Source organism: Otolemur garnettii, unplaced genomic scaffold (genome assembly GCF_000181295.1).
Source record: "Otolemur garnettii isolate 467f Iridium unplaced genomic scaffold, OtoGar3 scaffold00043, whole genome shotgun sequence".
Taxonomy (NCBI): domain Eukaryota; kingdom Metazoa; phylum Chordata; class Mammalia; order Primates; family Galagidae; genus Otolemur; species Otolemur garnettii.
The window spans coordinates 7,388,693-7,400,857 of NW_003852438.1; the positions used below are offsets into that span (position 1 = coordinate 7,388,693).

General features: G+C 51.5%; 1 protein-coding gene across 1 annotated transcript in view; it reads right to left on the reverse strand.

The window, feature by feature from the left end:
* Positions 1–6,038: 6,038 nt before the first annotated feature.
* SP7 (Sp7 transcription factor) overlaps positions 6,039–12,165 on the reverse strand; it is a 9,417-nt gene continuing 3,290 nt past the window's right edge. The window contains exon 2 of the mRNA XM_003790432.2: positions 6,039–7,341. Within this exon, the coding sequence (XP_003790480.1) occupies positions 6,067–7,341 (1,275 nt within the window). The 3' untranslated portion in view covers positions 6,039–6,066. The remainder of the gene's footprint in view (positions 7,342–12,165) is intronic.

Here is a 12,165-nt window from a genome sequence, read left to right on the forward strand (position 1 = left end):
CTCAGCCTCCCAAGTAGCTGGGACCACAGGCGCCCGCCACAACGCCCGGCTATTTTTTGGTTGCAGCCATCATTGTTGTTTGGCGGGTCCGGGCTGCCACTTCCCGCATATGGGGCCGGCGCCTTACTCCTTTGAGCCACAGGCACCGCCCCTGGACCATCCCTTGATTAAGGGCTGTCAGGAGAGGGTTGAGTGTGTTGTGCTGTGAAACTACGGTTTTTACCAACTCTCTCAGCTCTTGGAAAACCCAAAATAAGCCACATTCAGGGAAATACCTAATTAAACCAGGCCTGTGGATAGTCCAGAGGAAAATACTGTCTGTGTCACCGGCAGTTGGCGGGGAAGCTGAGGAAAAACCTCTGGGAGCAGAAAAGGCAGAGGAGAGACCTCAGGAGGGACAGGATGTGCCCGCTGGAAGTCCACAGCGGTAAGCATCCTGAAAAGGGAGGTGGGAACAGTTGGAAATCATTAACATTTCCTGAACACTTTTTACGATAAGCTCTTGTGTAATCTTTTCAACAACCTTATGAGGTGGGTACTGTTACATCACCATTAGGAAGGTGAGGCACAGAGAGGACCTTGATATATCAACACCGTCATTCTGACTTAAGAAAAAAAGTGAGATTGATATTCTAACTCCAAAGTATGGGACTAGAATTGGAGTCTAAATCAGAATGGGGGCCCTCTCTTCTTGCAGAAGACTTTGGAAAGGTCATTGAATTTTTTTTTTTGAGATAGTCTCACTATGTCTTCCTGGGTAGAGTGCTTTGGCGTCACAGCTCACAGCAACTTCAAACTCTTGGGCGTAAGCGATTCTGTTGTCTCAGCCTCCGGAGTAGCTGGGACTACAGGCTCCTGCCACAACGCCCAGCTATTTTTTGTTACAGTTGTCGTTGTTGTTTAGCTGGCCAAGAGCCAAGTTCAAACCTGCCAGCCTCAGTGCATGTGGCCAGCGCCATAACTACTGTGCTAGGGGCACTGAGCCAGGTCATTGAATTCAAGTTTTGGTTTCCTCGCTTGCAAAGTGTCCTAATTATTTTATATTTTTCATATAAAAATCATGGAAATAAAGCTACTTAATAAATTTTTAAGTGCTACATATGTGTCAAGGGTTGTTAGCCATAACTCTGCTATCAGCTAGGTGACCTCAGTCATTGTTTCATTCCAGGGGTCCTCAAACTTTTTAAACAGGGAGCCAGTCCATTGTCCCTCAAACTGTTGGAGGGCCGGACTGTGGGCCCAGGACGAGTCAGCTGCTAAGCAGGACGGGCAGCAGCAGCAAATATACCTGCCGGGCCTGATGTGGCCCGTGGGCCATAGTTTGAGAATGCCTGTTTCATTCATTTAACAATTTTTTTCTTGTTTTAAGAGAAAGAGTCTAGCTCTGTCAGCTCTGTTGCAGCCTCAAACTCCTGGGCTTAAGTGATCCTCCCAAGTAGCTAGGACTACAGGTACATATTACCATGCCAGGCTTACTTAAAAAAACAAAATTTTTTTAAACAGAGTCATTCTGTGGCCCTTAGTAGCATGCCTTGAGGCATCATTATAGCTCACAGTAACTTCAAACTCTTGAGCTGAAGCAAACCTTTTGCCTCAGTGTCCCTAGTAGCTGGGAATACAGGCACCAGCCACAACGCCTGGGTATTTTTAGAGACAGGATCTCTCCCTTTGCTCAGCTAGTCTTGAACTCCTAAACTCAAGCAATCTACTGGCCTGAGCCACATGCACTACTTAATTTTTTTTATTTTTTGTGGAGACAGTGTCACCTATGTTGACCTCAAACTCCTAGCCTCAAGAGATCCTCCCACTTGGGCCTCCCAAAGTGTTGAGATTACAGATTTTCCATTTACTTATTTATTTATTTTTGAGATAGAGCCTCAAGCTGTCACCCTGGGTAGAGTGCTGTGACATCACAGCTCACAGCAACCTCCAACTCCTGAGCTCAAGCGATTCTCCTGCCTCGCCTCCCAAGTAGCTGGGAATACAGGCGCCTGCCACAACACCCGGCTATTTTTTGGTTGCAGCCGTCATTGTTGTTTGGCAGGCGGGCTGGATTCCAACCTGCCAGCTCAGGTGTATGTGGCTGGCGCCTTAGCTGCTTGAGCCACAAGCGCCAAGTCTGTTCATTTAAGAAATGTTAATAAGAAATTGGAAGCAGCATAAGGCAGTCCCCACTTGCAAGAGCGGCCAGTATCCTTGAAGATTCTAGTGGACATTCTAGTTCTAGCATTCTTGGATTCTGAGTCTGACCCTCTCCTTTTTACCGGAACTGTTCCCCCCAAGAGAGTTATTCCCAGGTCAGAAAACAAAGGGTTCCAGAAAGTCTCTGGGAAAAGCCCTTTGCCTGAGAAGGTAGGTAGATCTACTCCAGTCCAGTATCAAGCGTGAAGGGATGTTAGAATCACCTGGGAATCTTGCTAAAAATGCAGATTCTAGGATGGAGCTCAGAGACTGTATTTCCCAAGAACCACTGCATTGATATTGCAGAAACCACATTTTAAGTAGCAAGGCTCTAAGCTAACCCTTTTTCATAGCCTAGTTTAATTCGCTAGATTAGTTCACTGTCACCTGAGAAGTTGCAGAAAGCTTAAAGAGTATAAAATATAAACTGGGGATAGTTTGGGGAATTTGGCTGAGGAAGCTCTCCCCGAGCAGAGGCAGGTTTAAAGAAGATGGAGTCAGCGAATGACAGATTGGTGGACAGCGCCGTGAACCCAATGACAAAGTCTGTTTTTGTATTTCCATTATTAACACCATCCAGCCCTAGATAACCTCCAAGAAATCACTCCCGCCTGCAACTTCCACCCACTCTTCGATGAAGCCTCGATTTTTACCAACAGGTTATGTTATAATTATCGTTTAGGTGCTTGCTCTCACCCCGTAATAGCAACTGGAGAGAAGGAACAAGGCTGTATCCGCCCCGCCCCTTGCTCCCACCCTGCCTGGCACAAATACTGACCCCCCGCCCCCATACTGCTTATTTAAACGTTTGTTGAATGGTTTTCTAAATTTGCCGGTTCTGGAGAGGCCTAAGTGCAGGCCTCTCGAGTTCCAACAACTTCACCAGGGGGCGCGGTGGCCCCGGCGACTCAGCGACTATGACCCACCGCGCCGCCGTGGGCTCTCAGCACTTAGCGGGCAGTCTCTGCAGGGCCACTCCCTGCGACCTGGGCGGGAACGCCTGGCAGCGCGCTGGCCTCTGCCTCAAACTTCTAAAAGCAGCCCGCCCGCCCACTGCCGCCGCGGGAGTCGTAGCCAGAGCTTAGGTGCCGGGAGCTCAGCCTGCCGAAGCTCGGCGCCCCGGCCTGGGGCCGGTAACCAGGCGCACATGGCCCGCCCGGCCCTGTTTGTCCTGGCAGCGTGCCGCCGCTATTTGAAGCGGTTTTTATCTCCCAGAAACCAGCAAAACCCCAAGCGGAGTCTAGAGAAGATGAAAGAGGCCGAGGGGCTGGGGAGGGGAGGACCGCGAGGCTGCGGCGGGCGGGAGCTGGCACCGGACAGGCGGAGACCAGGAGGCGAGAGGGCCAGACCCTGGGAGGTCTCGAGAAGCCTGCCCCGTGGGGTAGGGTGGGGTCGGAATCCTGGGGGTCCACTCCTCCCCACTCAGAGCAGCTCCGGGGCGACCCCCCCCCCGCCCCGTCCGCCCCAGCCCCCTCCCGGGTCTCTCTTCCGCCACAGCCCCCAACCCACTAAAGTCGTCCTCGGAACTCAGATTCTTCAAAGCGCCTTTGAAGCAGCGCGCCCAGCCGGAGGGCAGGAGATTTCGCACCTGGGCGGGGGCGGGAGTAACGTCTGCGTGGGGAGGGGGCTTGTAACCCGAGTCCACCCGGATCGAGGCCCGGGGTAGCCGACGCCCTCTCCTCGGTCCCAGCGCCCCCAGCGCGTCTTCCACCCGGCGAGGTGGACCTCCCTAAGGGGGGCGCAGTCGGGAATAAGGCCTAGGACAGGGGATGGGGCTCTGTGGGGCAGGGGCCGCACAAAGCCCTATTGTGGCTCGGGGATGGCAGCCACAGACTGGCTTTTGTTCCTCTGCTAATTTCGTGACGGGCACGACTGATTGCAGGCGCGGGGCAAGGGGCGGGTTACGTGCCAGGCCGGGTCCCCCGCCGGGGCTGCGCTACAACCTCGGTGCCCACGCTCTGGCCAGGTCCCTGTCTAAGCCAAGGTTGGTTGGTGTAAAATCTGAGAAGGAACCAGGGAAAAAACCACTGCGCCTTCCCAACTCTACAGAAAGCACTCACTGGACAGTCAAAAACTGAACTACCTTTGGGGGCTTGGCCATTGGAGAGCTTGGCTAGCAAAGTATTTTACTGTGCACATAATGTGCAAACGTGCACAACAGTATATTCGTCCATGGGGAGTCCTCAGTTTGCTAAGGAAAACTCCTGGGTCCACTCTTCCCCTTCCTCTTCGCGGTTTCTCACCAGAACAAGTTTTCAAATCGAACTTTTATTTATTAAATTAAAAAAAAAAAAGACTCCACAAGGGCTCGATCCCTTCCCTTCCACAACGTTGCTCTCTCCCCAAGCTCCAGCGGCTTTAACCCTTTAACTTGGGACCTTGAGGGAGCAGGGGACAGAAAAGAAGGATCCAAAGTCACAGGAAAGGCATTCAAAGGCACAAAGCGGCTTTAAAAGTCCCTAGAGGTGGAGCTGGGAGCGTCACAAGTACCAAGTTGGGGCCCTATGGGTACACCTCCAAACCACCTTGAGGTGTCCTCTGGGCTCTAAATTCTTCTTTCTCATGGCTTCTAAGCATCAGGCTGAGTACAGTGCCTTGCACAGAGTAGGCACTCAATAAATACTTGATTTGTTTTAATCTGATCCCAGAGAAAGCCTTCCTCACTCATTCTTCCAGAGGGGCACCTCCAAACCAGTATCCTCCTGTTAGATGGAAGCCCACAAAGAGCTTGTCTAAGATGGCATCTGTAAGCTCTCCATAATCATGGCAATAGGAGATTAGCCTGATGGGGTCATGGTGTCTGAGGGAAAGGGCAGTGGAAGTACCTGCTCTGGGGCCCAGGGAGCTGGTGTACATTCCAGTCCTTCTCCTCTCCATAGGGACTTGAGGTTTCACAGCTTCTGGCTTGGGCTGGGGATATCAGGGATCTCCTAATTGAGAGATGCTCCATTAACTTTTAACAGAGACCTAGCTAACTAAGCCAATTTTTAGAAACTCCATTAAAAGAGAAACACTGTTAACTGAGACCTGATAATAGAAATTCTATTAACAAGATCTCCACTAATATTTTGTCTATACAGAGATGCATTTGGCTAGAATTTCTTTAGCAGAAATGGATCCCCTTCCCTCCCCAGCTTGCTTTAACTGACCCGTCATCATAACTTAGATAAATAGAATTATTATTACTATTCATTACTTCTGGTACATAGAGGTTAAATATAGAGGCCTGGGGGCAGCCTCCCTGACCCTGGGCTCACCCCATCTTTGGGATCAGATCCCCACTGGTCTGCCCTGCTCTTGGCACCCTGCTCTTGGCCAGGTCATTAACCCCAATTCCCCCTAACTCTGGTCCCTAATGAAGAGGCCACCAGGGGGCAATAAATTATCATCATCATCATCATCATCATTGTGTTTGCGTAAAAGAAAAAAGTTCTGGGGAATGAAAAGCAGTGAAAAGAAGTTGGGAAGACAGGAGCCTGAGGGATAGCAGTAAATAATCGTGGGAAGGAGAAAGGGCACATGACAAGGAATTAGTGAAATATAGAAATAATGCTGGGAGCCCAAATGGAAGGAAGACAAATTGATGCGGCAAAAGCCAGGCAGAGAAAAGCTGTGAAGGGGCCAGGGAAGAGCTTAGGAAACCAGAGTCAGGAAAAGGTGAGGGCTTGAGATGACATTTTGCAGAAAGCCAGGCTCATGGCAAGAGAAGAGGTGAGCTGAGGAGGCATACAAAGAGATACCCAGACCCAGAATACCCAGAGGAGAGATGAAGAGAGCCCCAAAGGACAGCATGCATGGGGTAGAGGGAATGAGGGGTAAGCATTGGTCCACAGAGCCAAGAAAGGCTAGCAAGCCAGCCCTGGGAATGGAGACCCTCCACCCAGCTCAGATCTCCAGCAGGTTGCTCTGCTCAGGGCTGCCTCCAGAGGCTTTTTCTGGGGGTGCTGGCGAGGCAGAAGGGCGAGGAGTCTGAGCAGCCTCCTCTTCCCCTGGACTTCGGCCCTCCCCCAGCTCCTTGGGGCCACTGGAAGGAGGGCCTGGGCCTGGTTCGCCGTGGGTGCGCTGGTGTTTGCTCAAGTGGTCACTTCGGGTAAAGCGCTTGGAGCAAAGCAGGCAGGTGAACTTCTTCTCCCGGGTGTGCGTACGCACGTGACGCTCCAGCTCATCTGAACGGGTGAACCTCTTGCCACAGAAGAGCCAGTTGCAGACGAAGGGCCTCTCACCCGTGTGCCAGCGCAAGTGGGCCTTCAGGTGTGAGGCCTTGCCGTAGACCTTGCCGCAACCAGGGATGTGGCAGCTGTGGATGGGCTTCTTTCGCAGCCCAGCAGCTGCTGCCCCCAGTCGCTCTAGCTCCTGGCAATTGGGGCAGTCACAGGAAGAACGCCCTGCACCACTGCCCCCATATCCACCACTGCCCCCAGTGCCCGTGCCACGTGGGGGTTTGGCTCCACCACTACCCTCCAGCTGCCCACTATTGCCCACTGCCTTGGGTTTATAGACATCCTGGGGCAGGACATGCTGGGGCCCTGCTTGCAGAAGGTGGGGAGCTGGGTAGGGGGCTGGATTAAGGGGAGTAAAGTCAGATGGGTAGGTGGGCAGCTGGGGGTTCAGTGGAGGCTGAGTGGGGCCTGTGGACAGTGTCCCTTGCAGCCCATCACCCTGGCCCTGCCCACCACCTAGCCAGTTGCCTCCAGGGTGCATGTCCCACCATGGAGTTGGAGCATTGCCTGGACCTGGTGAAATGCCTGCATGGATCCCCGCCTTATACCAGGAGCCGTAGGGGTGTGCCATGTCCAGAGAAGTGTATACACTGGGCAGGCAGTCAGAAGAGCTGTGCCCCTTGGGGACAAGTAGCCCAGGGTCCTGGGTACCCGTGGGTCCAGGGAATGAGTGGGAAAAAGGAGGATAGTCATTGGCATAGCCTGATGTGGGTGCTGGAGGACTGCCTGCAGGTGAGAGAAGGCCATTGGTGCTTGAAAAGGGGGCTGGGTAGGCATCCCCCATGGTTTTGGGGGTTGAAAGATCACTGCCCACGGAATATGGCTTCTTTGTGCCTGCTTTGCCCAATGTTGTTGAGTCCCGCAGAGGGCTGGAGCCACCAAATTTGCTACACGCTGCCGTCAGCATGGCCAGGGGACTGGAGCCATAGTGGACTTCCTCCTGTGGAGAGAGGGAGGAACGGCTTAGGGAGAGAGGAGGAGAGGTGCATAATGAAGAGGAAAACACTAGGACTGAGACCTAGAAACATCGAGAACGGAGCAAAATGGTCAGGGAAGTGAAGAGGATGGGGAATTAGAGGTAAAAGAGGTGGGTCAGTGGGGACTGGGCTTCAGGGCAGAGCTTGGTGGAATCAAGGAAGGAAAGCAGAGGCCCAGGACTCCAATACTCCAACCCAGAGACAAGAAGTAGAGCTCACTGTGGAGTTCTCAGGGTGTGCAAAGGGCCTCCAAGAAATATGAGGCTCTTTTTAAATGGTTGAAGAGTTAGGGATAGAGGCAGCAGCAGAGAGGAGTGAGAATTAGGGATCCTGACCCCTGCAAGTGGGTTAGTAGCAGACAGAAGTCATGATCAGGGACTTGGAGAAAAAATGTGAGGCTCAAAGAGTGGCACAGGGAGAAAGCAAAGGACTAGGGACAGTACTTGCCCCCATTCCCGATTTTCCTGGCTTTACCCCTTATTCTGCTTCCTGTCTCAGCTTTAGCTCCTGACTAAGGCAGTACCCTGGTCTCCCTGAGGTCAAGTCCTCATGTCTCTGGTGAGGAATCTCTTGGCAGGGACTCTGGGGCTGGGGAGCAAGAGGAAGCGACGTGGAGACACTGAGACATTGAAAGGGAACAGGGCTGCTGCCAAGCCAGGACTGTGGCTGAGGCAAGAATGTCTTTCAAGCGGGCAGTGGACACCCCCTGCTTTGTGGTGCTTTGGGAGGGCTGGAAGAGCCCAAAGTCTTCATTTCCACCCAAGGAAGGGAATTAGAGTGGCTAACATACTGGCTCACAGCCACACCCCTCCATGCCTCAGTATCCCCAGCATATAGTTGGTCTTTTTTCATCCCCCCCCTTTTTTTTTTGAGACAGTCTTACTCTGTTGCACTGGGTAGAGTGCTGTGGCATTACAGCTCACAGCAGCCTCAAACTCCTGGGCTCAGACCATCCTCTTGCCTTAGCCTCCCAAGTAACTGGGAATAGTTACACCCGGCTAGTTTTCCATTTTTTGTTTTTTTGCAGATTTTTTTTTCTTTTTGGCCAAGGCTGGGTTTGAACCCACAGCCTCTGGCATATGGGTTTTTTGGCAGATTTTTTTTTTTTTGGCCAGGGCTGGGTTTGAACCCACAGCAAATGGCATATGGGGCCGGCGCCTTACTCCTTTGAACCACAGGGGCCGCCCAAGATTTTCATTTTTTGTCTTGGGGGTTTTTTGGAGACAGAGTCTCACTTTGTCGCCCTTGGTAGAGTGCTGGGCATCATAGCTCACAGCAACCCCAAACTCTTGGGCTCAAGCAATTCTCTTGCCTCAGCCTCCCAAGTAGCTGGGACTATAGGCACCCGCCACAATGCCCAGCTATTTTTAGAGACAAGATCTTGCTCTGGCTCCTGGCTGGTCTCAAATGTGTGAGCTCAGGCAAACCACCCTCCTCGGCCTCCCAAAGAGCTAGGGTTACAGGCATGAGCCACTGTACCCAGCCCTCACACCCCTGCTAGTTTTTCTATTTTCTTTTTTTTTTGAGACAGAGTCTCACTTTTTTGCACTCAGTAGAGTGCTAGGGCATCACAGCTCACAGCAACTTCAAACTCTTGGGCTTAAGCAATTCTCTTGCCTCAGCCTCCCAAGTAATTGGGACTACAGGCGCCCACAATACCCCACTATTTTTTTTTTTTTTGAGACAGAGCCTCAAGCTGTCGCCTTGGGTAGAGTGCTGTGGCATCATAGCTCACAGCATTCTCCAACTCCTGGGCTCGAGTGATTCTAACTCCCAAGTAGCTGGGACTACAGGCACCTGCCACAATGCCTGGCTATTTTTTGGTTGCAGCCATCATTGTTTGGAGGGCCTGGGCTGGATTCGAACCTGCCAGTTCAGGTGTATGTGGCTGGCACCTTAGCTGCTTGAGCCACAGGTGCTAAGCTGGACCAGCTATTTTTTTGTTTGGCAGGCCCAGGCTGGGTTCGAACCCACCAGCTCCAGTGTATATGGCTGACACCCTAGCTGCTGAGGTACAGGCACTGACTCAAGTTTTTCTATTTTTTTTTCTTTTTTTATTTATTTTTATTTTTTGTTGTTGCAATTTGGCCAGGGCTGGGTTTGAACTCACCACTCTTGGTATATGGGGCTGACACCCTACTCACTGAGCCACAGGCACCACCCAAGTTTTTCTATTTTCAATAGAAACAGGGTCTCACTCTTTTTTTTTTTTTTTTTGCGGTTTTTGGCCGGGGCTGGGTTTGAACCCGGTACCTCCAGCATATGGGGCCAGCGCCCTACTCCTTTGAGCCACAGGTGCCACCCCCAGGGTCTCACTCTTGCTCAAGATTGTTTTGAACTCCTCAGGTCAAGCATTCCACCCACCTCAGCCACCCAGAGTGCTAGGATTACAAGTGAGCCACCGCACCCAGCCTCTTTATCCTTCTAGCACAGTGAATGAAAGAAGACATACAGATATACACATATAGAGCATGATGGAGGTCTTTTAGAAATGTAAAGGTGCCCCCCCATTTTTTTTTTTTTTTTTGAGACAGAGCCTCAAGCTGTCCCCCTGGGTAGAGTGCCGTGACATTACAGCTCACAGCAACCTCCAACTCCTGGGCTCCAGTGAGTCTCCTGCCTCAGCCTCCCAAGTAGCTGGGACCACAGGCGCCCACCACAACACCAGGCTATTTTTTGGTTGCAGCCGTCATTGTTGTTTGGCGGGCCTGGGCTGGATTCAAACCCACCACCTTAGGTGTACTTGGCTGGCGCTGAGCCCGCCCACCCATTTTTTGAGACAGCGTCTCACTATGTCGCCCTCAGTAGAGTGCTGTGCTATCATAGCTCACAGCAACCTCAAACTCTTGGGTTCAGGCAGCGCCTGTGGCTCAAGGAGTAGGGCACCGGCCCCATACACTAGAGGTGGTGGGTTCCAACTCAGCCCCAGGCAAAAAAAAAAAAAAACCTGTAATAAAAACTCTTGGGCTCAAGCCATTCTCTTGCCTCAGCCTCCTGAATAGCTGGGACTACAGGCACCTGCCAGAATGCTTGGCTAGTTTTAGAGACAGGGTCTTGCTCAGGCTGATCTGGAACTACTGAGCTCCAACTAGATTACAGGCATGAGACACTGCACCAGGCCTCAAAGGTGCCTCCTTAATAATACCCACCTTAATGCACCTGTAGGCCCAGCTCCCTGGGAGGCTGAGGCAGGAAGATCATTTGAGCCCATGAGTTTGAGGTTGCTGCTGCCACCAGGCTAAACCACCCTCAAGATCTGTACCCCTTAGGAGCTTAGCTGAGAAAGAAACCCAAGAACCCAGGATCTCAGACCTCTTGGTAGCTCCTAGCATGTGTGGTGTGTGGGTTTGGGGTTTTAAGGTTGCTACAGGCAATATGTCCAGTCATCACTCCTGCCCTGCCCCCAAGTGGAAATTTGCTGCTTCTACTGCCCAGTTATCTCTCTCTGAAGTCCATTTGACCCAAGGGCTCCCAAATTCAAACCACTGAAAGCTTTCTCAGGCTCAGCGCCTGTGGCTCAAGTGGCTAAGGCACCAGCCACATACATCTAAGGTGGTGAGTTCGAATCCAGCCCCGGCCTGCCAAACAACAATGATGGCTACAACCAAAAAATAGCCAAGCGTTGTGGCGGGCACCTGTGGTCTCAGCTACTTGGGAGGCAGAGGCAGGAGACTTGCCTGAGCCTGGTTGGAGGTTGTATGAATGCTGTGACATCCTAAGTGATGTCACAGCACTCTACCCAGGGGGACAGCTTGAAGCTCTGTCTCAAAAATAAATAAATAAATAAATAAATAAAAGCTTTCTCCAACCTGGCCACAGCAACACCCAGGGTTCCTCCTAGTCAGGGTTTCTCTGGAGTCTGAAATTCCAAGCAGAAGGTGGGCTAAAGTAGGATAGCTGGTAGGTCAGGAGTCAAATACTACCATGTTTCCACCTACCAGAAAGGAGAAGTAGAAACATGGAATTCAAAGAAGCTAGGCAGATACCAGAGACCTGCACAAAAGACCTTCAGGGGTAGAGGAGCTGACATAAAAGCTACATAAGAACCAAGAGAGGAGGACCAGTGAGGTAAAACTGGCATTAAAAAATGGGCACAGTCCTAAAACTCTAGGAGGCCAAGATTGGATGATCTACGGAGCTTAGGCGTTCGAGACCAGCCTGAGCAAGAGTGAGACCCCATCTCTACTAAATATCGAAAAATTAGCCAAGCCAGGCATGGTGGCTCATGCCTGTAATCCTAGCACTCTGGGAGGCTGAGGCAGATGGATTACCTGAGCTCACAGGTTTGAGACTGGCCTGAGCAAAAACAAGACCCCTAAAAATAGCCAGGTGTTATGGTGGGCACTTGTAGTCATAGCTACTTGGAGACTGAGGCAAGAGAATTGTTCAGCCCAAGAGTCTGAGGTTGCTATGAGCTATAATGCAACATCACTCTACTGAGGGTGACAAAGTGAAACTCTGTCAAAAAAAAAAAAAAAAAAAAGAGAGAGAGAGAGAGAAAGAAGGAAAGAAAGAGAAGGAAAGGAAGGAAAGATTAGCTTGGCATTGTGCTAGGCACCTTTAGTCCCAGCTACTAGGGAGGCTGAAGCAGGGGGATCATTTGAGCCCAGGAGTTTGAGGTTGCTGTGAGCTGTGATGCCATAGCACTTTAGTCAGGACGACAGAGTAGAGACTCTGTCTCAAAACAAATACAGGCTTGGTGCCTGAGACTCAAGTGGCTAAGGCACCAGTCACATACACCTAAGATGGTGAGTTCAAATCCAGCCCAGGCCCGCCAAACAACAATG